Raw genomic sequence first — 24,693 nt, 5'->3', positions numbered from 1 at the left:
CTTAAAAATGACCTTGTAACATTTTTAATATCTTAAAGAAGGTTTGTTACCAGATTTAACAGCATAATCTATATACAGTGTGTCCACCCATATCCTGTCCACCGCCATTAACTTGAGAACGGCGGCAGCTATAGGCATAGAAGTGGTGTCTAGGTATAGTAAAGTAGCCATGCGCTACGCAATGAAACCTCCTATAGCGCCACCTGGTGGAAAACAACAGAGTTGGCATTTTTATCTCGAAAACAGAACGAGATAGAGAAAAAAAAGTGAATTACAAAGTTGTAGGGCATCATCAATTCAATACGAATCGACACCTTGCATACAGAAATGCTATGATTAGAATGTGTAAAACTCACAAGGCTGCGGACGTGAAGCGATGCCTCATGGAGACCTTCCTACAACTACAAGTCATTGGGTATGGTGGCTGGTGGAGTGGCCTCCACGCTCACCTGACCTGACCCCATTGGACTTCTTTCTGTGAGGTCACATCAAACAGCAGGTGTATGCGACCCCTCCACCAACATTGCAGGACCTACGACGACGTATCACAGATGCTTGTGCAAACGTGTTACAGACCATATTGCACAACAAGCAGCAAGATACAGTATGCTGTCCAGAGTCCAGATGTGCATTGCAGCTGAATGTGGCCACTTTGAGCATCAAAGTTAAATGAGCGCCATATGCGTGACCAGCATTCAATGTTTTGGGGGGTCATGGGTTTCATATCATAGCATTTCTGTATGCAAGGTGTCGATTCGTATTTGCATTGTACAGTACAAACACAGTGGATTGGATTTCTAGAAATCCCATGCCCACTGTGCGTCCTCCATAGGGAGAACATAAGCGAGAGACCGCAGCACACGAGCCCTGATCGTGGGTACAAGCAGCTGCGGTCTTCTGCGGAGGAGACTCGCGGCCCCAAAGGTCAGGACCCGCTGCATTAAGGACGCAGTGAGTCCTGATCGTGGGCACATACCCTAACTGTGCATGCGTCGATAGAAGCCCGCAGCAGGGAAAAGCAAAGTGCGCCTGAGCGAACTGCAATCTCCTTGTGCAGGCGCAAGATATGTTCAGCTATGTACATGACGCACATCAATCACATCAGAAAGACAGCGATTACCAGCCGAGAGGAAGACAGGAGCCGTTACAATGACACCCATCAGACTGGACCAGTCGCGTTTGCATACAGCGGGGGAGCTATTTAAAGGGTTTTTTATATATGCAGGGGGTCAGTGCATAATATACCACTTTATAGAATGCAGCGTAGGTGCTAAGAAAGGTGGTGGGATTAGCTCATACATTAAAAAACTGGTAACAGTTTCCCTTTAAGGAGCTGTTTTAGCCGCCTGTGAAACATTTGATGAATACTATAAGGATATGTTCACACAGGGCATATTTGCTGCATTTTTTCTGCAGTAAAACTGTAGCAAAACCTCATCTCTTGGCAGGAAATGACCTGCGGTTTTGGTGCAGTTTATCTGGCATTTTTCGCTGCGTTTTTGCACTTCCTCATTGCTTTGTATGCATGAAATTGGCTTGGTTCGCTTAGGTGAGGAACCTATATAGGGTGGTGAAGGATTCCGGGGCCCAGCAGTAGGATTGGTCAGGGGTCACCATCTTCCCCTTCCCTAGACACAGGGTTCCCCTTCCCTTTCGCTTAGTGCTTCCTCATACCTAGCTTGACAACATGTTAGACACCTGCTAATTGTAATAATTATTTTTTTTCTTTTCTACAGTGAAAAATCTTTCAGCATCAACCAATAATTTACTGGATGTTTCTGGTTTTTTTTAGACTTGGTTTAGGTCATAATAAAATTAAAGATGTTGAAAATGGAAGTCTTGCTTATATACCAAAAATAAGAGAAATTCACTTAGAAAATAACAAGCTGAAGACGGTTCCTGCAGGAATTTCTGACCTGAGATACTTGCAGGTAGGTAGTCTGCTATATCACTGATGGGGAGCTCAATGAAATGGTGATACTTTTTGGCATGATTGAAAAAGTGTTTATACTTGATAAAATATATTTTTGTGACATCAGATGAAGAATACTATGGATCAGATAAAATAACTATTGCATAAGTTGCCTACATTTTGGGAAATCTTAAGGGTATGTGCCCACGTAGCAGATTTGTGTGCAGATTACAGTTCCTGCGCTGTACCCCCACGATCGCCGCCGGGTCTCCGGCTGATGTTACACCAGGGACCCAGCTCTCACTGCCAGAAGTGGTGCCTGCGCCGCTACCGGCAGTTTAACCCTCTGAATGCTGTGATCAATTAAATCAGAATTAAGGAGGCATGGAGGTGTATAGGAGAAAGGTTTTTTTTGCCGCGCTCACACCACACTGCTCGATTATATTAAATTTGTCTTTTTTAGTCTATTTTTTTTTATTATTGACTTTAGTTATGTTCTTTTGGCTCGCTGTCCTGATGAAGAGGGCTGCGTCCCTCGAAACGCGTTGACCTGTGCCATCAATAGAATAAAAAATACATAAATTAAATATAATCAAGCAGTGTGGCGTAAGTGCGGCGAACAAAAATCCTTTCTCCTATACTCCTCCATGCATTAACCTTGGGGAGCTGCAGCCTACCACTTCATATTTGGCTAAAATAGGGGTTGTGACTTTCACAACCGCTATAGGTGAGTGATTCTGACATCTACACTTAAGTGTTTTACCGGTTAACACCATATTGCGCTTTTTCTTCTGCAGTGTTGTTTCATTATAGAATTAAGGAGGCAGGGAGAGGGATCACTAGTCTCCCACTGTGATCACAGGGACCCGATCGCTGCCATGATGACCCCAGGTTACTGAGCTACAGATCGCCTCACAGACCATGCCGGATGCACAATGTGTGTGTTGAAGTGTCAGAGCTGTGAGTGCAGCACTGACAGAGTGAATCCACTGCAGTGGATTACATCAACAGGAAAAAATGCAGAAAGAACTGACTCGCTGCTTCTTTTTTCTGCACCAAAATCTGCAAGGAAAAAAGAAGCAACATGTGCACAGCAAGTCAGGATTCTCATAGACTTTGCTGGCATGCATTTTTCCTTGCAGCATTCATTAAAATCTGCAAGAAAAAACACATTAAAAAAAGCATCAAAAAAGCAACGTGTGCACACAGCCTTAAAATTATATGTATGTTTAGACAAGAATATAAAGCCTGTAGAAGGTAAGTAAAGCAAGGTATCCAGAAAACACATAAACATACAGTGTGGATAGCTGTAAACTGATCCAGATGTAAAGGCCCCGTCACACACAGAGATAAATCTTTGGCAGATCTGTGGTTGCAGTGAAATCATGGACATATTGTTCCATTTGTACACAGCCACAAACCTGGCACTGATTGTCCACAATTTCACTGCAACCACAGATCTGCCGCAGATTTATCTCTGTGTGTGACAGGGCCTTTATATGTGTAAACTGTACAATTATACATGTATACATTTTATATATGTAATATATTCCCATTCTATACACTTAGGTCTTATTCCTTCACTTCAATAATATCGGAAAAGTCGATGTGAATGATTTCTGCCCTAAACCACCCAAGATGAAGAAATCACTATATAGTGGAATAAGCCTTTTTGGGAATCCTGTAAAATACTGGGAAATTCAGCCTGCAACGTTTCGCTGCACTCTGGGCAGAAACAGTGTGCAAATCGGGAACTTCCGAAAGTAAAAAGAAGTGTGCTGGGATGTGTTCCTTGGAAATAAGAACACCGGTCTTCTTCACAGTCTAAGAAGAAAAGTCTGTTGTTACTCTAGGTGAGTGCAGAATAAAGAATCGTCAGTGTGCAATGTGCACACTGTCAAGATTCTCTTGTGTGCAATTTGCATACATGTGGTCACCTGCTGACTAGACTTCTGTGTTTCACTAAATTCTCTTCTGTTGAGGAAGCCAGGCAAGACTAGTCGGCATGTGACTGTAAGTAGGCAAATTGCATCCATGTTGCCCACACACGCGAGGAATAAAAGGGAATTGTGACAGTGTGCAAAGCACACACTAGCATGATTTGGCAATCTGCAGCCACAAAGAGGGACTGCAGACTTTTCTTCTGAGACCGAATCACCACATTAAAGAACAAGCAATCAAATGGAAAGAACTGTGTCATATTTTGTATTCTCAGTTATTATGCCTGGTACACAGAAAACTCAACGGGCCAATTATGTTTACAGAGTGATTACATGAAATGTATCTATTTTAGCAAGAAATACTTGAACTTTGGCTAAGAAGAGAATTGACGATGTAGAGCTCTAATGGAGCCCGCTCTGTCCAGGCAAATGAAATACTCTGAGACATGTCAGAGTAGTAAAGTGCAAGCATTTAAAATGGTGCTAATCTAAACTCTGCTGCTTTTTCTACCTATCTTTGCATAAATCAATGGCTCCTTCATTTGCAGGTTACGTTAATTATATAGGAACCTGTATTTAATGTCTAAAATTGCAAAATATAGAATATAGAATATATATAGTTTTCAAAAGTATCAGTGGTTTCCATCAGGATATCATAAAGGCCACTGTCAGCAGATAATAGCGTCTAGATTCTGCTGACTGCGCCTATGGGGCAGTATCTAAAAAAAAAAACGTTTCCTCCATAGACATTTGTCAGAATGGTTCTTGTCTGTAAATTATATCATACCAGGTCATTGCTGAAAATGGAATTTCCTGGTATAATATTCATGTGGTTGAATACGGGAATGTGCAATTGCGCTCACATCCCTCGCAAAGTGTTCTGCAGAACTTTCAGAATACATAAAGGGATGGCATCTGTAATAAAGGGCAAAGTCCTGTAGAAATGTGTGTGTGTCTTATAAACTGGATAGAAAGTCTGGAAGATGAAGACATTCCCGATGGACAGATTTACGCCATGATGGTGACAAACATTGGATGATGACGGATCCCTCACACAGGGTATAAACTACGATTCTGGTCAAAATGACACTAAGTGCTCCCATAAGAAGTTATTTCTACAGTACACAAGGCCTGCACTTTTCTCAGGTGGCTAAAAAGCACTGTACGCAATATGAGTGTACTCAGGCTTTTACCGACGCCAAAAATTCTATTCAAGAGGTTGTCCACTACTAGGACAACTCCTTCTGATTCTACGTTTCCCCAGGTAAAATTAAAAAGCATATACTCACCTCCGGTGGTGGTGTGGTTCCAGCGGTGTCGGGGCTCACGTGGGATGTGATGTGACACAAGCCCTGCATCCAATCAGCGCCGACTTCTGTCTCCCTGCCTTCGGACCAAATGAGCTAATCAACAGGAAGTGAGCACTGCGGCTGTGCCCACTTCCTGTTGATAGCTCATTTTTTCCCGAAGGCGGGAAGTTGGAAGCAGGGCTCATGTACCAGGACAACCCCACATGAGCCCCACCATCACAAGCTCGGACACCGCTGGAAGGGCGCTAGTACAGGAGGGGAGTATAGGGTTTTTTATTTTGCCTGGGGGAAACATTTAACATCAGAAGGGGTTGTTCTAGTAGTGGACAACCCTTTAATACTATCGAGCACTAATTTAAAAGTTAGTATTCTTAGTTTGCAGATTCCTCACTCATATTCACTTGTACAAGCAGTTCTTTAGCTTTTTCACCTTGTCTTTATTATTGTAGCCTTTATACTACATTTCTAATTTACTTACAGTGGTGGTTCACCAGTTTTCATTACTGGCCACATCGATATTATGTTGAGAAACAAGGTTTCTCTCAAATACATTGTGTTGCCAATAGAGGTTGTGAGTGGCGCTCTTGCGGTCAACTCAGCCCCTTCGCATAACCCCCAGGCTCTGTGACCTCTGACGTCCAGTGATGTTAGGTCAACTGAGACGGGCCGCAGTCTTCCTGAGTGATTGGGCTGTGGGCGTGTTTAACCGCTCATCAGAGCCCAGCATTCCACGCTTTCTCTCCTTCACTGCAGAGCGCCGCAAGCAGGAGTGATGCTGGTCTGTGATGAGCGGTGAAACGACGCCCACAGCCCAGTCACTCAGAAAGACTGGGGCCGGCCGCGGTGATGTCAGGTCAACAGGAAGTTGACATGACATCAACGGACATCAGAGGTCACGGATGCCGAGGGTCACGCGAAGGGGATGAGCAGACCGCAATAGCACCCCTCACAGGCAGAATTGGCAACACAAGGTATTTGAGAGAAACCTTGTTTCTCAACATAATATCGATGTGGCCAGTAATGAAAAGGGGTGAATCACCTCTTTAAGTCTACCCTATGCACACAAAGCAATAAAATGTATAAGATCTCGCACTATGAAAAGTTGTAAAAACGTTCAACAGGTTAAATAGGAAAATGTGTATATGAATCCTGAGCTACAAGTGTCACGAGTGACATGCAGTTGCATTAGGTCGATATTCCTTCCATACGACAGTATCAGCTTTGTATCATCTTCTACAGTGTATTATATCCACCACATTGTCCATCCCATTGTGTTGATGTGCAACATAATGGAGTCAATGTGGCCAATGGCTTAATCTGCTGTGCAGCCTGGTCTTTACTCCACACGTATAGTAATTTAAAAGATTAGAGGTAAACAACTCACTCCACATAAAGTTACCATATGCTATGTTATGTTGTACCATGTCTAGTTACTGTATATTTGTTCAGTCTGAGCATTTTAAATTAAATACTTATATAGTATCATACGGTTTAGTAATAAAAGAGTTTTGAAAACATTACTGTGTTTGTGTTCTTCAATAAACTGCATGTAACACAACCGCTCTAATATCACACTTAGGGTACGTGCCCACGATAAGGCCCCGCTGCGTCCTGGATGCGGCGGGTCCTGACTTACGCGGCAATGAGTCTCCTCCGCAAGAGACCGCAGCTGTCCGTGTCCACGATCAGGGTTCAGGCCGCTGCAGTCTCTCTCTTCTGGTCTCCCTATGGACTGGAGAATGCTTGTAGCTCCGCAGCAATACATTGACATGCTGCGGTTCGAAAGCCGCACCGCAGGTCAGTTTATGCTACAGGTAGTACATGCGCAGTGGGCATGGGATTTCTAGAAATCACATCCACTGTGCCTGTACTGTACATCAAAGCATTTTGGATGCAGCGAAAACATGTTGCGTCTAAAATGCTGTTAGCACTGATCGTGGGCACGCATCCTTCACATGCCTGTACGTACATGAGAAAATGGTACTGTTCACATCAGTGTTTTACAACAGTGTGTCAACAGTGTTTTTTTCATATATGGCAAAAAAATCACAAAGCTTCACCTATACTTTGCAATGTTAAACATGTACAGAACACACAGATTGTACACTGATGCCATCCGTGTGCTGTACGTGTTTTTCACGGACCCATAGAGTTGTATTGGCCCTTGATATTGTCACTGGTGGTATGAAGATAACAGGGGACTGGGGCTCCTAGACTGGTCCTCAGGCAAGGGAGGTCCTAACTATTTCTGTTCCCAGAAATACCTCTGAAGGTGAGGACGTCTGGGCCGCCTTCCTGGCCCTGCTCCTGATCTAAAACTCCATCTCTCCCTCCCCAGGAGAGGGCTGGGACAGAAGTGGTTAGACTCACGGATATAGACAAACAGGGCAAACCATAACTCAATCACACAGCACACTCACAGAGGTTTTTAGACAAGTTATAGGGAGGAAAATAAGAGCAGGGAAAAAACAAAGATGATGACAGAATTCCACAACACCCCAGGTAGCACACAGTATGAACACCAGCAAACTGGGACACAAAGCACATGGACTGCTGTAGCAGAAGCTATAGTCGTCATGGGAAGTCAGATTCCACTACACCATGTTCCAAATTATTATGCAAATGATATTTTTCTCTGATTTTCCTAAATGGTTGGTGCAAATGACAGTCAGTCTAATAAAAGTCATCATCCGTTAGAATATACATTGAATTTTATTGAAGAAACCTCCCAATGATAACAGTATAAATTTCAAAATTAAAAAAACCCTCAAAATGCACTGTTCCAAATTATTAGGCACAATAGAGTTTCTAAACATTTTAGATGATTTAAAGAACTGAAAATGCTAATTTTTGGATTTTGCAGCATTAGGAGGTCACATTCACTGAAATAAAAAGCTATTTAAATCCAAACCATCCTAACAGGCCAAGTTACATGTTAACATAGGAGCCCTTCTTTGATATCACCTTCACAATTCTTGCGTCCATTGAACTTGTGAGTTTTTGGAGAGTTTCTGCTTGAATTTCTTTGCATAATGTCAGAATAGCCTCCCAGAGCTGCTGTTTTGATGTGAACTGCCTCTCACCCTCATAGATCTTTCGCTTGATAATACTCCAAAGGTTCTTTATAAGGTTGAGGTCAGGGGAAGATGGTGGCCACACCATGAGTTTATCTCCTTTTATGCCCATAGCAGCCAATGACACATATGTATTCTTTGCAGCATGAGATGGTGCATTGTCTTGCACGAATATGATTTTGCACCTGAAGGCATGTTTCTGCTTTTTGTACCATGGAAGAAAGTTGTCAGTCAGAAACTCTATATACTTTGCAGAGGACATTTTCACACTTTCAGGAACCCTAAAGGGGTCTACCAGATGTCTTCCCATGATTCCGGCCCAAAACATGACTCCTCCACCTCTTTGCTGACGTCGCAGCCTTGCTGGGTCATGGTGGCCAGCCACCAACCATCCACTACTCCATCCATCCGGACCATCCAGGGTTGCTCGACACTCATCAGTAAACAAGCCTGTTTGAAAATTAGTCTTCAGGTATGTCTGGGCCCACTGCAACCGCTTCTGCTTGTGAGCACTGTTTAGGGGTGGCTGAATAGCAGGTTTATGCCCAATAGCAAGCCTATGAAGGATCCTGCACCTTGAGGTTCGAGGGACTCCAGAGGCACCAGCAGCTTCAAATATCTGTTTGCTGGTTTGTAATGGCTTTTTAGCAGTTGCTCTCTTAATCCGATGAACTTGCCTGGCAGAAACCTTCCTCATTCTGCCTTTATCAGCACGAACACGTATGTGCTCTGAATCAGCCACAAATCTCTTCACAGTATGAGGATCACACTTAAGTTTTCGTGAAATATCCAATGTTTTCATCCCTTGTCCAAGGCATTGCATTATTTCATGCTTTTCGGCAGCAGAGAGATGCTTTTTCTTTCCCATAACACTTGAAAACTGTGGCCTGCTTAATATTGTGGAGCATCCAGTTTTCCTTTTATTGGGCTCACCTGGCAAACTAATTATCACAGGTATCGGAGATTGATTTCAGTGATCAAAAGAACCCTGAGACACAATACCATCAATGAGGTTCATTGAAAAACAAAAACAAAAAAATATTCGCCATGAGACTTAAATCCAATTTGCATAATAATTTGGAACATGGTGTAGTTCTACTCTACAGGCAGAAAAAAACGGTCATAGGTTTCCTACATTGATACTAGAGGTAACCAGCAGGCTAGCAGAAATTAACTCTTGCTAGCCTGACCAATAATGAGCACACAGTTTATCAACACCCGAGCCTGCCTGTGCAAATCAGAAAAACCAGAGAAACCATAGTGTAGAGCAGAGGACTCAAACACGCGGCCCGCGGGCTGCATACGGTCCCCGAGGCTGTTTGTTGTGGCCCACGGACCCCCTGACAATCGCAGCTCTATGCCCGGGGCCTGCACCGGCAGGACTTTACTACAATTGAATAATCTGTGGTGCCGCACAGAGGAGCTGTCAGCGCTATACCAATCTCTGCTGCCCGCCAAACAAATGCAAGGAAGTGACGTTGCTGTATGACGTCACCTCCTTGCATCTGATTGGCCGGCGGTAGCCAATGGTATCGCAGACAGCTCGTTTGCGCAGCACTGCAAATGATAAAATTGCAGGCGCCAGCCCCCAGCATACAGCTGCGATCGTCACTGGTCGCAAGAAGCAGGTAAGTGCTCATGATCAGGACCTGGACGTGGTCGGTCCTGACCTGCAGGGCCACAAGGCTCCTCGTTAGGAGACCGGAGCTGCCCGTGCCCGCGATCAGGGTTTGGGATGCTGCGGTCTCCTCCTGTGTTCTGCCTAGGGTGGGCATGCGACTCCGCAGCATAAATGCACATGCTGCGGACTCTGCAAGCCACACCGCAGGTCAGTTTTCACTGCGGGCCGCACACGCACTGTGGATGGGATTTTTATAAATCCCATCCAATTTGCTTGTACTGTGCATCGCAGCGTTTTGGACGCAGCTGAAATATGCTGCACCCAAAACACTGCAAACACTGATCGTGGGCACACAGGGAACGGAGGAAAGGTGAGCAGCAGAAATTTTTTTTGCGAATTACTAAAACATGGCCCCAATACCGCAAGGATGCACAATACTACTGGACAGAAGGATGAGCACAATACTACAAGGATGGGCACAATCCTACAGGGCGCAATACTGCAGGACACAAGGATGAGCACAATACTACTGGACACAAGGATGGGCACAACAATACAGGGCACAAGGATCGGCACAATACTGCAGGGCACAAGGATGAGCACTATACTACAGTGCACAACACTGCAGGGCACAAGTATGGGCACAATACTACAGGACACAATACTACAAGGATGGGCAAAATTCTACAGGGCACAATACTACAAGGATGAGCACGATACTACAAGGATGAGCACAATACTACTGGGTACAATACTACAAGGATGGGTACAATACCACAAGGATGGGTACAATACCACAAGGATGGGTACAATACCACAAGGATGGGTACAATACCACAAGGATGGGTACAATACCACAAGGATGGGTACAATACCACAAGGATGGGTACAATACCACAAGGATGAGTACAATACCACAAGGATGGGTACAATACCACAAGGATGGGCACAATACTACAAGGCACAATACCACAAGGATAGGCACAATATTACAAGGATGAGCATAATACTAGTGGGCACAATATTACAGGGCATAAGGATGGGCACAATATTACAGGGCAAAATACTACAAGGATAAGCAAATTACTACAAGGATGGGCACAATACCACAAGGATGAGCAGTGCACCTTACTACAGGGCACAAAGATGGGAACATTACTACAAGATGTTGGCTAAGATTACTATATGATGCTGCTAATTTTAGAACAATATTACAAGAAGGGGATAAAATTCAAAATAAAGCATGAATTTTTTTTGCCATTAAAAGTGTTTTTTTTATATATATAAACTTCACTAAACAAAAAAAGCGCAGGCTCGTTACAATAAACAAGCATAAAATGTTCAAAAAAAGTGATCCAAAGGTGTATAGAAAAAAAAACATGAATTCTTTAAAAATGTCACTTTGACCTGCAAAAAATGCGGCCCCTCTCAATTTTTTTTTCTATATGCGGCCCATACACCCAGCTGAGTTTGAGACTCCTGGTGCAGAGTGTCAGAATCTATAGTGTGAACAACGCCTGATGCCGCCATGACACTTAGTGAGTTTTGTGCCAAACTCCGTGTGACAGATATTGGTGCTGCCGGAAAAAAAATGGACAGGCTTCCGTGTGTTTTGCATGGACACATAGTCTGTGTAAAACAAAGACACATGAGCAGCCCCACATGTGACAATGGTTACGTGTTGAAAAAAAATGTATGCCACACATACTGAAAACACAGTTCTATGAGGGAGGATTTACAAAGTAGAATCCGGCCCAGTGACCAGCAGCTCTGGGGTCTCTAACCCTTGCTCAGGTGTGATTCCCAAAGGAAGTCATGTCCAAATAGATATGCAGGAGGTAACCCCTCTAACCACAAGTACCCTTCAAGTGTACCTCTCGTTATGGAGAAAACCAAATACAATGGGCTGGAGGCCCCTATATTATATTTTCAGACAGTTTTATTTCCTTGTATAGATAATTTGCTAAACAGACAGCCTAAAAATCATTTTATATAAAAATGATGTCATCTTACACCAGAAAAATCGCAATGAAGTGCTGGCCACTAGATGTCTCTGTTCTGCTTAGCTTGTTGTCTACTGATTCTGTTAAAGGGAACCTGTCAATTTGGAAAATTCTATTTATCTGCAGTTACGGGGTTAATCTATTTACCTACAGATATGAGGTTAACCTGTTAGATATGGGGCAAATAGCTTTATAATTCTTCCTGACTGCCTTACTGAAAGTGCGGTAATCAGAAGAAAATGAGCTCATTTCCTTCTGGCAGCCTCTGGCTTTCAGTCATGAAGGTGTGCATGGAATGGCTACAGCCACAACTTACATTTGGCTATGAGCACACCCCTGGACTTTGATTGATAGCTTGCTCAGCAGCAAAGATCTGCAAAGCAAGCTGTCATAAAGCAGTGCCATGTTTTCAGCCACTACTCACTGTAGCCGCTTCATGCATGCCCCAAGACTGAAAGCCAGCAGCCGCCAGGAGGAAATAAGCTTATTTTCTCTATGTAACCGCACTTTCATTAAGACAGGCAGGAAGTAAGTAGTATAAAGTCATTTACCTGCAAATTAACCCCACATCTACTTCAAGCCATTTCTAAGAGCAAAGACATGAGATTACACAAAGTGGAGAAGGGTCTTTATCGCTTAGCTCCTGTTCTACTGTCTGTCAAAAAAGCATACAGGCATAACAAAGAGAAGTGCTCTCAGTTCGGGACTAGAAAGCCGCCAGACAAAGGAGGATGATGCAAAAACATGCTGGTAAGTGACAGAAATGAGGTTCCAGTACCTATAGTGCCCAACAGGATGCCAATGTAGAGGAACTGTCAACCAAAAAAAAAAAAAAAAACGGATTGCAAAATATGCTTTCAAACTGTATAAGAAAACCTATACATCTTGTTAAACCCCAAGAAAAAACGCAGGAAAAGCCACATCAGTGTTGATTTTAATCATTAAGGCACTATTTGCAAATGTATAATTTATTAAAAATAGTGGTTTATGTCAGCGATGCATATGATCTGTATATCAAAGAGATCTGAAGCCCTTTAATGTTAACAAATGAAAAGGGGCCGTATTTTAATAATTACAATGCACATTCCTTCCTTTTAACACAGAAACATGTGGAAACCATTAGTTTTTGCAAGTAAAACATTTGCAAACACAGCGAGGTTTCATATAACATCATGGCAAGAATCCTGAAAATAGATTCTGCTTGGTGTTTGTACATAGACAAGACTGAAGAACACGAGCCCTGAGGCAAAGTGCTAAAATTGCCATAAATAATACTCCCATACAGTCCACACAACATACAGCGCGTTTCTTTTTTTCCCGACAATTTCATGCGCTGACTGTCGATGATTTTGATAAGTTCTTTTTGAGAGTTAACAGCTTTCACCAACAGATCATTATCTTGAAACTGCCTTTGAAATGCAAAGTTAAGCAACTTTCTAAAAAGTATTTATTGGATATTGGCTACAATTTTGCTGCTGACCAGGGTCTGTAAAGTCCATTATCTAGCTGAGTGCTGTGCAAAAATGTTACAAATTCCTTAGAGCTCCTGCTTCCGACCGCTCTTTCCTCTTCCCCGCCGTTCCGTCAGTGTTATGTTGCATTCCCATGACAATTTATTGATTTGTGGTCCGGACAAGGGTCTCCTGACATGAACGCAACAGCCTCAGAAGACTAATGAGGCTGTAGAGTTTGGTTATGTAGATCCGAGGAGGTTCAGACATCGCATTCTGTACTAAGACCGTGAATGTCTGACATGTAGTTATACACGGATCTCCATGCCCTGAATATGTGTCGCACCCGTAATATAGACATATATCCCATTCAGCCAAAATAACTAGGAGAGACGCTACCACAAGAGGAAAAGTTTGATAACCTTTTCTTTTCCATCTTGTGCATAGCCAGGGGCGTGTGCTTTAATTGCCTGGTAAAGAGATGAAAAACTAAAAAACTAATATAGTAGGGGTACGTAGTCAAAAAACCATAGAAAAATGCTAATGCTTAATAGTAATATTAAAAAGTCAAAGACTAAAATAACCACAAAAAACAATAAGGTAATTGCAGGGTGCATGATAGCAAATGCTAGGTGGGAGATAGAATCAACTGGCCCTAAATAAGCCCTACTCGATCTCTCCCTACCTAGTAATGGAGGGTATGACACCTACATTCACCGATGGGAGGGTATGACGCCCTAGGGTTATGGCACCCCCATTCACCAATAGGAGGGTATGACGCCCTAGGGTTATGGCACCCCCATTCACCGACGGGAGGGTATGACGTCCTAGGGTTATGGCGCCTACATTCACCGACGGGAGGGTATGACGTCCTAGGGTTATGGCGCCTACATTCACCGATAGGAGGGTATGATGCCCTAGGGTTATGGCACCCCCATTCACCGACGGGAGGGTATGACGTCCTAGGGTTATGGCGCCTACATTCACCGACGGGAGGGTATGACGTCCTAGGGTTATGGTGCCCCCATTCACCAATAGGAGGGTATGACGCCCTAGGGTTATGGCACCCCCATTCACCGACGGGAGGGTATGACGTCCTAGGGTTATGGCACCCCCATTCACCGACGGGAGGGTATGACGTCCTAGGGTTATGGCGCCCCCATTCACCAATAGGAGGGTATGACGCCCTAGGGTTATGGCACCCCCATTCACCGACGGGAGGGTATGACGTCCTAGGGTTATGGCACCCCCATTCACCGACGGGAGGGTATGACGTCCTAGGGTTATGGCGCCCCCATTCACCGACGGGAGACAGTGAATGACCTTTTGCAGCTGCTCAATGATTGCAGTTGCTCAATCTCCTTATCATATATCATAAACAACAACTATATAGCAAATAAACATTGGGTAAAATAAGTCACCAATTTTCTAAGTACATTTGTAAAGGTGCAATTGAAATGAATTTCTCAACCGATGTCAGTAACAACCCATCCAATCCGCAGAGGCAAAGAAATCAAAAATCAAACCATAGATGTCCTTAAATTTAGTGATGCGTAATAATGGGAAATGACACAGGGAGAAAGTATTGAACACGCTTACTAAAATTGCTTTAATATACTTCATACAAAAGCCTTTGTTAGCAATAACAGCTTAAAAATGCCTCCTGCATGGAGAAAACAGTTGCCTCTGTGAAGGTCCAGGCTATGAATCAATTGTCCAAAATAATAAGATCATCAGTGTTTGAATAATTATTGCTCAGATGCTGATGTGCATACTAGGATGCGCCTTTTGGAATGCGACAACCCCCGTCCCAGCTCTTGCCTTCTCGGCCACCATGTGCCTCCCCCCCGGGTGCCGCTTTTTCCCCCGGGACACATGGTGAACCCTACTCCGAGCGATCCCGGACCCGTCCAGAGGTCTTCAATTCACGATATGCCCACATACTCACTACGCCCTCAGGGGCTCAGGTTTTGTTCGGGATAGGCATGGGAGATTTGTTGACGCAGGAGACAGGGGTGTATGTTAACCCTGCTAATTGAAACCTACATTATGCTGGGGGACTGGCCCGGCAAATGGTGTTACAAGTTTGATAGAGTGAGTAGGAGTGAGAAACAGGGGACAGATGCCCGCAGCGATGTGTAGAAGTGGGAGTGACAGTGTGTGATCATTCTAACAAAGAGGAAAGCTGGAGAAGAGACAGGCATCACTGCCCCTACATCTGGAAAGGTGGGGGCTGGGCAGCTCATGAGGAGTTGCAGAAAAAGGACATAAAAAAACCCCAAACTGACTGAGTGTTGAATGTACATGTAATTATGCTTGGTTTCCTATCTTAAAAGTACTTTTTGATAATTGGAAGATATTTGGGATTCCATTAGCCTGGTGAGAATATAGAGTTTACACGTACAACATTTTTTACTTAGAATCCCTGAAGTGTGGACCCCTTATTGTATGATGCTGCATAGGAAACATACATAAATGTATGCGTTTATAAAATAGTATATTTGCTTACTCAGCTATCAAGTAAATGCAAGTCAGAGAAAAATAAGTGAAAATTTTGAACAATTGGTGTATTAATAGTCCAGCAGCATTATATCTTAAAAGAAGAAAAAAAAAAAAGAATAGAGGCAGGTAAATACATACTTTTGTACCGTGTTAGGTAATCTAAAAATCTTAAAAGATTTACCCCAATGATGTTAGAAGGTATTATATCCATTTGAGAAAAAAAAAATAGATCCAACAGAGATGTGCATTATGGAGAGCAGAAATTTTTCAAGCTATTTGTTTCAAATTTTAAAACAGAGGAAGATGAGTTTTTCTTCCTTCACTCTGACTCCTAGCTCTTCTACTCTAAAATAAGAATGGAATGTAGCCCCTCCCAACTGGTGAAGCAAGCTTTCTTTAACCCTTAGTCGGGCTTTACATGTTGCGATTGCACCTGCCCCGTCGCATGGCCGATATGTGGTGATCGCTGCCGTAGCGAACATTATCGCTACCGCAGCGTCACATGCACATACCTATTCTGCGCCGTCACTGTGACCGGCGAACCGCCTCCTTTCTAAGGGGGCGGTTCGTTCAGCGTCACAGCGACGTCACAAAACAGCATCAATGAACCGCCGCCCAATAGAAAAGGAGGGGAGGAGATGAGCGGCCGGAACATGCCGCCCACCTCCTTCCTCCTTTTCCGGTGGACAGAGGTAAGGAGATGTTTGTCGTTCCAGCGGCGTCACACATAGCGATGTGTGCTGCCGCAGGAACGACAAACAACATCGTACCTGCAGCAGCAGGTATGGAAATGAACGACGTGTCAACGAGCAACAATTTTGCACGTTTTTGCGCTCGTTGATCGTCTCTCATTTGTGTTACATGCTGCGATGTCGCTACCGGCGCCGGATGTGTGTCACTAACGACGTAACCCCGACGATCTATCGGCAGCGATGTCGCAGCATGTAAAGTACCCCCTTAGAGTTCAGGATTTCACAAATAAAAATGTTTGTTTTGATTTTCCTGCTCATACCTGAAAAATTAAATTAACTTTGCAGGGAAAATTAGATTTCGTGAGATATGCGAATTCGTTTTCTTCTTTTGTTTTTATAGTGATTTATTTGGACAATATATTTTTCCTTTGTGTATCTGCATACAGACTGCAGGTATTTTATTAATTGGCTTTCCTTTTTTTCATGGATATTAGTGTACAGTATATACAAACAGTGTTGTCTATCGTAAGGTCTCAAAATTTCCCAGCTGTGTATAGTGTTGCAGAGACATGGGTTACATCCAGTATTTGTCTTGTTTGAGTGTTATAGTACTTTATTGTCAGCTGTTTTATTTTTCTTTTAGTGAGTAGCAGTATAAAACTGAATTTCGCTAGATTGGTACACAAAACAAAAAAACAAAAAAAAAAAGGGGGGGAGAAGTTATCTATTATATTCTCCAGCAGTAGAGGGCGCAGCACACAGCAGACATATTTGACAAACTCTGAAGCTGGCCTTTCCCCTGCAACAGTCATATTTACTGGATTACTATGAAACATGTCAGTTATAAGAATGATCTAATGCATATTTTTAGTTTTTGTTTTCATAGATGGAACAATATGTTGGTCAATTCTACACTGGATATGCTACGGTTTACACAACATGAGGTAATCAAAATTTGAAGCACTCCCTCCCCTCCTATCGGTACAGGAGGCAGTGATGTATTGATGCCCTCTCTGGATGGGTAGAACAGATGTAGGTAAGATGGTCAAATGTGTATGTAGGATGTAGATCTTTTCTGTTGTCAAATTAGCTAGGTATACTGAAGATAAAGCCTAGACCTGAGCTGACGGTGATGGAACCGGAGGAGATCCCCGCACAGGTGCAGCTGACAAAGAAGCAGTAAATGGGCCTAGAGTGGAGGAGTCATTTACCAATGCAGTACCATACCTCGGTGGCACCTGTCATGTCCGTGACATTTGTCACTCTTTGTGTTCTTAAATCCCTACAGGAACAAGCGATTCAACAAGAAATGGAGTGTGACACACAGGGAGCCAGCTGACTGAGGAAGGTCTGTCATGAGCTCTATTCTCATTGATGGCCAAGGTAACCTATGGACTAACATCTGTGAAAGACAGTTATCAGTGTGTGCTTTGGTGACACCAGGGTTCAGTACTCAGGTGGGCAGACTCACCCAGTCTTGTAAAACAAGTTCTTAAAACAATGTGAGAAAAAACTGTAAAGAGTCCGCAGAAACACACCCTGCACCTGCTCTACCCATTTTAGAGACTGCAGATTGATTAGAGATTTATATCATGAGCAGGTTTTATGCAAGTTTGCGCGTGTTGTGTAAATTTCTTTCCAGGTTTGGTCAGAGGCATTCCAGTGCAGAAAACGATGTTATTGCTGAAAAACACATGATGGAGGTGGTATTTAAAAAAATGGGTTTACAGAAGTAAAAAAAGTGTATATTTTATAGAAAGGTGGAAACTGGCAAGTTGTGAACCAAATGCATGTTTTGTTTTCTTTTAGTAATAAACAGGTCTATTTCTAAGATATTTTTTGGTTTAGCACAGGCATGTACAATTTTTATATGATTGACTAAATAGTGTAATAAACAGGTGTATTCTCCAATTCCAGATCTTAAATCAGAGCTAGTAGCATATGGTCTTCATTCAGGGGACTGATTGATCCTAAAAGGACAAGCGAGAAAGAGCCATGAGTCAAGACTAGATGAGCTGATCCAGCTTCTTCCAACCACAGAAATTTAGATGAAGCTCAACGGCAGGACAACATGGATTCATGCCTCACATTGCAGAAGGGTTGACCCACCAGAGCTGCACTGAGCGGCTTGCTTGTATTTTTCCTTTTCAAATGACCTGTACAGTCTCAGACCATCATTGTCAAAACAGGTAGAAGAGAGGACTTAGAGAACCTTGAGACATGGGAAAGTCCAAATACAAAGATTGAGGACTCGCCTAGGAGTCCTTGGTCTCAAACCGATGAAGAAAACCCTTTCCCCTCTCCGCCCGTGCCTCAACGTGCAGTCAGGTAGGTTTTCCCAACAGATCTTTCTTCCACTCTTCCTGAGGGGCACTTTGCACACTACGACATCGCAAGCCGATGCTGCGATGCCGAGCGTGATAGTCCCCGCCCCCGTCGCAGCTGCGATATCCTTGTGATAACTGCCGTAGCGAACATTATCGCTACGGCAGCTTCACATGGACTCACCCATCCTGCGACCGTCGCTCTGGCCGGCAACCCGCCTCCTTAATAAGGGGGCGGGTCGTATGGCGTCACTGCGACGTCACACGGCAGGCGGCCAAAAGGAGCCGAGGGGCGGAGATGAGCGGGATGTAAACATCCCGCCCACCTCCTTCCTTCCGCATATCCTACGGAAGCCGCAGTGACGCCGGTAGGAGATGTTCCTCGCTCCTGCGGCTTCACACACAGCGATGTGTGCTGCCGCAGGAGCGAGAAACAACATCGGACCGTCGCGTCAGCGTAATCATGGATTACGCCGACGCGGCACCGATGATACGATTACGACGCTTTTGCGCTCGTTAATCGTATCATCGAGCCTTTACACACTACGATGTCGCATGCGATGCCGGTGCCGGAAGTACGTCATTTTCAATTTGACCCCACCGACATCGCACCTGCGATGTCGTAGTGTGCAAAGCCCGCCTAAGGGAACACAGTACCCTTAGTATTCGGAAAAGGCAGAAGTGAGTCTTTAGGGTGACTGTTGAGTAGTATAAATTGAGTAACCTGAAATACTTAATTCTGCCACTTCACAGACCCAAATATGTGGTTTAGTTGATGTAGCCTAACATACATATTTATTTTGTTTTCTACTAACTCATATATGAATATATTCAGTGATTTTCCTTAATACAAAATGCCAGCTGTAAACCCTCTAATCCTGGGAAAAGTTTTGGGAGAGCCCCATCCCACCAGGCTGATGTCTCCGGCCTAGTCTGCTGCTGAGCACTAACAGTGTCACGTGAGTTAACACGCCTCAGAAACCAATGGACCTGAAACAACTGAAGCAGAGAGCGGCTGCCATTCTATCCATTATCTCAGAAGGCTTCTCCGAGTCAGCGCCACAAACTGTTCACATGAAGCCTCATCACGCTTTGGCTCTTTATCAAGAGCAGATCACCAAGGTTCACGAGTCGGCCCTGGATGGACTAGCACCGACCAAATATTTTCCTTCTCATTTAACATCTGAAAAAGAACCAAAGACAATCTGTAGCAGATGTTTTCTTTGGTTATGTACTGACCTCAAGATAAGATCTAGACTCAACCTTCCTTGATCAGGACAAGGTACCCTAATGAAAGTAATAATGCCAATCCTAATAGCCCCTGTAAATCATGGAGTTACCCTCGAACAGATAAAACAGGTATCCAAGGGTGGAGCCAGAGCCCGTAGAGCTGTGTCAGACAATGACCTATTGGAAGACCCCCACATATATATAAATGTATTTGGCTTCCCAAGGGGGGTCCCAGATGAGTATAAGGTCTGAGAACGTGACTACCACGTACCTATATATTGTAGTGTGTAACGTGAAAATTCTCTTGGAAATCCCTTGATTTAAGATGAAAGTAGACAGATAATCTTATTAAGGGGGGACTATGAAGGTCCAGGTTATGAATCAATTGTCCAAAATAATGTCATCTGTGTTTGTATGATTATTGCTCAGATGCTGATGTTCTTACTAGCATGCTCCTTTTGGAATGTGTTATTGAAACAAATTATGCTAGGCTGAACAATGCAAGTATTCAGTAGCTGGTTCAAACTGGTACTAGAATGCTAGTAGCAGGCTGATGACGTACTACGTAGGCCTGATCGCTTATCTCTAACCAATCAAGGACAATGTTGAACTGTATAACTGTGTGTATTTTATAATATACGGGTTAGAAGAGCATTGAGGTTCTCCTGGATAGAGACACGTCTCTGTGTGGTTATTTCCTCACACATACATCTGCGCAGATCTAATCTGGAAGCCTCCTCTGCGACCCCGAGAGACCCGGAAGTCTCCCCCAACACCTGTATTGCTCAGGTGTGATTTTTGTCCATTTTTCCACACAAATACTCTTCAATTGAAAGTCCTGTGGGCTCCTTCTATGAGCTGCTGTAGTTCCTTCCATAAATTTTCTATTGGATTCAGGTCCGGTAATTGGCTTGGCCATTCTAGCATCTTTATTGTCTCTGAAACCAATTGAGAACTTACATAGCTGTGGGTTTGGAATCATTGTCTTGCTGAAATATCCACCCTCATTTAAGGTTCATCATCCTGGTAGATCGCAGCAGATTTTTATCAAGAATATGTTGGTACATTTGTCTATTCATCCTTTATTCAATTACATGAAGTTTGCCAGTGTCATATGCTGAAAAACAGCCACACACCATGATGTTTCCACCTCCAAACTTCACTGGTATGGTGTTTTTGGGGTGATATGTAATGGCTTTTGGCCACCAAACATGGGGTTTATTATGGCTGACTAAATACTTTTTTTCCCCGACTGCATATACTTCTAATTCTACTGCAGATTTTGCAATACTAAACACTGACCAGATGATGGCAGTGTAACGCTTTCTGAAACAAAATTCCTGGTTAACAGAGAGTCTGAAGCAAACCGCTCACATTACAGTAATATAAAACCTTTTGGATAATACGTATAAAAAACTTGTGACATCCACATAAGTCTAAATCTGACAGCCAACCCATGCATTCATTTTTAGGATTAAGGAGAGCCTCGTTTTGTGAACCTTCAACTTCTTCACTTTTATTTCGGGGTATTTTCTGTGCTTTATATATTTCGATCGTTGCGAAAATCAATTGGCCATTTTATTATGTCAGCTGGGAAAACAATTTATCATATTAATATATAAAGTGTACTAGAAGATATGGATAAAATGTACTGCTCACACATATGCTTAGTGCATAAGAGTCGTAAGGCACTTTAACTCTGGGTAAAGATGGAATAATTTTGCCACGTGGCTATTTAATGTTACAATTACCTTTTGGAGTCCAATTTGGATAGTTTTCAGTTGGTCACCATTAAATTTGAGAGGATGAATCATAAAAACTTGCAAAGGAATATGTGAACTTGCAGTTTATTGAAGCTCAGGCAACCATTATTAGATGGTAGGAGTCGTTGACTTCTAGAGAGACTGCGTTTACGTGAAATGACACTTAGGGATCAAGTAGTAATTTGCAAATCCTATAGATACAAGTCACTCCATGGAGCAGACAGGATCACCTGAGCACTGGTGTAACAAGATAAATATGTCCATTCAAATTTATGACCAAACTAAAGGGGTTGTCCAGGCTTGGGGCTCATCTTGTCATCGTCTTCTATGCGACTACAGACTTGTGAGTTCTCAGAGTGAGCAGTGTACATAATGTGAGGTTTTTCCGGTGCTGGCGGGTACGTGACTGCAAGTATCCTGTTTTCTCAAAAATAAGCCTTACTCCGAACATAAGCCCTAGCAGGAGTTTTCAGCAAGGCTTAAATATAAAAGACCTACCCTGAAAATAAGCCCTAGTCGCAGTTCAATAATGAAGTGTCCATGCAGCTAAAAAAAAAGTTAAAGAATACCGCAATACCGCAGGACACTTCATTATAGAAAGCGGACACCCACCAAAAGAAAGAAGAGAGAAGACCCCGCAAGCATACTTACCAGACGCCGACCGGGAGCAGGTGAGCGCATCAAGGACTTGTGGCGGAACACACACCCACACAGATCAAATCACACACACACAATCACACATCAGATTGTACACACAAACTCACTACATCCAGTGATATTGGTTGCTAAAGGCGGATATAAGGACCTGGGACACTGTGCACTGGAGCACCAGGACCCGCGGGTGGAACGCATGGAGGACCCAGCGGTGGAACGCATCATAGAGACAAGAGAGCAGAGAGTCCTCTGCTGGATGGAAGCAAGTGGTATCACCAGATGTGGTGAGTGTGTGCGCGCGATTGTATGTGCAATCTCATGTGTGTGTGTGTGTGTGTGTGTGTGTGTGTGTGTGTGTGTGTGTGTGTGTGGACCAGAAGGAGGGGTGGACGGCGAGCAGCATACCTGCTGGGAGCGCCTACCGAGGATCGCAGGAGGACCCGGGAGCCACGCAGATGGCCGGAGTCTGGAAAGTATGATAACTCTGGGAAAGAGATCTGCAATTTTGGGGGGTTAAACTTTCCCTCAACCATGTGTCCCCGTGAATAAGCCCAATCCCAAAAATAAGCCCTAGCGCTTTTTTCGGGGCAAAAAAAAATATAAGACAGTGTCTTATTTTTCGGGAAAAACGGTATGTGATGTGCCCTTTAAGGGTCGTTCACTAATAGGAAAAACCCTTCTGATTCCACTTGTTTCCCCAGTTAAAATCACTTCCTGCTCTGATGCTGTTCCGGCTTACGGGACATTGTGACATCTTGTGGGTCCCGCGTCCAATCACTGCCGGCTTCCCTCTCCCTGCATTCAGACCAAACGAGTTAATTAACAGGAAGCGACACTATGTGTCACACTGACTTTGGGTTCCTCCAGACACCAGGGAACCCCTGACAAGCACCATCACAAACAAGGGTACACTGGGAACAATTTAACAATGGTGGGCCTTGCCGCAAGGGAGAAGGGTGAAGGGACACCTTCTGATCTCACCTGAAGTGGTTTTCTGAGTTCCCTAGTGTCCCTATATGCGTTCTTTCATCCAGTCACCGAGCAGGATACATAATCCCACGCTAGCCCTGCACTCACTCTCACGAGTGATATGGCCAGCGAGAGAAACTAGTGCTACCACTGCACTAATACAACATAAGGAAAGGAATACAAACAGGGAAATACACAAAATGATAAACACCAACTTCTTGGCTGCAGTCAGACACGAGGACTGCAGTCAACACCAACTCCACACGCAAGAATTCACTAACTTGAGGGCTCCAGCAGCAGCAAAGCACCAGTGGCTACAAGAGCAACTTTAAGGCGATGGAAGGTGCGTAGTTGTGAGAGGTTGTGAGAATCTTACCTTCGTTTTTCCTATAGGTGGGGCAGACAGGACCAGAGCACTCCAGAGTGAAAAATGCACATGCTGAGATGAAACAATGGTGGTTTATTTTCTCCAAAGGTTAGGACATGCAGAGTGCAGTAATCCAAGTACCTGGCATTGTAATTCTCAGTGATGCTTGCCTCTGAAGCTACTACGTGGTCAGAAGACTTTGCTCCTAGTAGCTCCAATCCAATAAGGGATGTTGTTCTCACAGACTCTGGTTTGGAAATGAACACACCAGGATGTGATGCAAGAGGGTCATCAGACACTCCCATGGGCTGGGCAAAAGAAACAGAGGAGCTGAAAAGTCTGACCAGTAGATGGCAGCAGAGACAGGCATGAAAACCATTAAATAACAGTTTTATCTAAGACAAATAGAAACAGCACACTCCCCGTCTGAAATTCACTTTGGGGATTTCACTATTAAGTCCATAATACAACCTGAAAGGAAAGGCATGTTAAATGCAAAAACAAGCTCAATTGAGTCCAAAACAAGAAGGATGGTTCAAAGTTCAGGTCTGGTAGCGTTCATCCTGTAGGGACGCTCTCTATGGGCAAAAGCATAACAAGTTTGTGGATTGGCCTTGCAAAGGTCTTCGTCTCACCTTTCCTGATGACCTTTAGCTCCACCTTCTGAACATTGCCATCCTGACTAGGCAGTATCCTAGTAATCAGTCCCATAGGCCAGTCGGTCCTTTCTGTGGTCTGATCTTTCATGAGCACTAGGTCTCCTTCCTTGAGGTTCGGCTAGGGATGTTGCCACTTCTTTCTTCCTTGAAGAATGGTGAGGTATTCCTTCCTCCATCGGTTCCGGAAGTAGTCAGCCAAGTATTGAACCCGTTTCCAGTGTT

General features: G+C 43.8%; 2 protein-coding genes across 3 annotated transcripts in view; one reads left to right on the top strand and one right to left on the bottom strand.

The window, feature by feature from the left end:
* The window catches only part of ASPN (asporin), a 41,344-nt gene extending 35,222 nt beyond the window's left edge, over nt 1–6,122 (top strand). Inside the window, exons 7-8 of the mRNA XM_075321788.1 lie at nt 1,793–1,931; nt 3,482–6,122. Of these exons, the coding sequence (XP_075177903.1) occupies nt 1,793–1,931; nt 3,482–3,679 (337 nt within the window). The 3' untranslated portion in view covers nt 3,680–6,122. The remainder of the gene's footprint in view (nt 1–1,792; nt 1,932–3,481) is intronic.
* The window catches only part of LOC142249854 (centromere protein P-like), a 389,082-nt gene that overhangs the window by 188,874 nt on the left and 175,515 nt on the right, over nt 1–24,693 (bottom strand). The gene's annotated exons all lie outside the window — the stretch shown is intronic.

Source organism: Anomaloglossus baeobatrachus, chromosome 8 (assembly GCF_048569485.1).
Source record: "Anomaloglossus baeobatrachus isolate aAnoBae1 chromosome 8, aAnoBae1.hap1, whole genome shotgun sequence".
Classification (NCBI taxonomy): Eukaryota; Metazoa; Chordata; class Amphibia; order Anura; family Aromobatidae; genus Anomaloglossus; species Anomaloglossus baeobatrachus.
The sequence above is the reverse complement of the archived record's forward strand: the minus strand, read 5'-3'. Positions and strand labels throughout refer to the sequence as shown.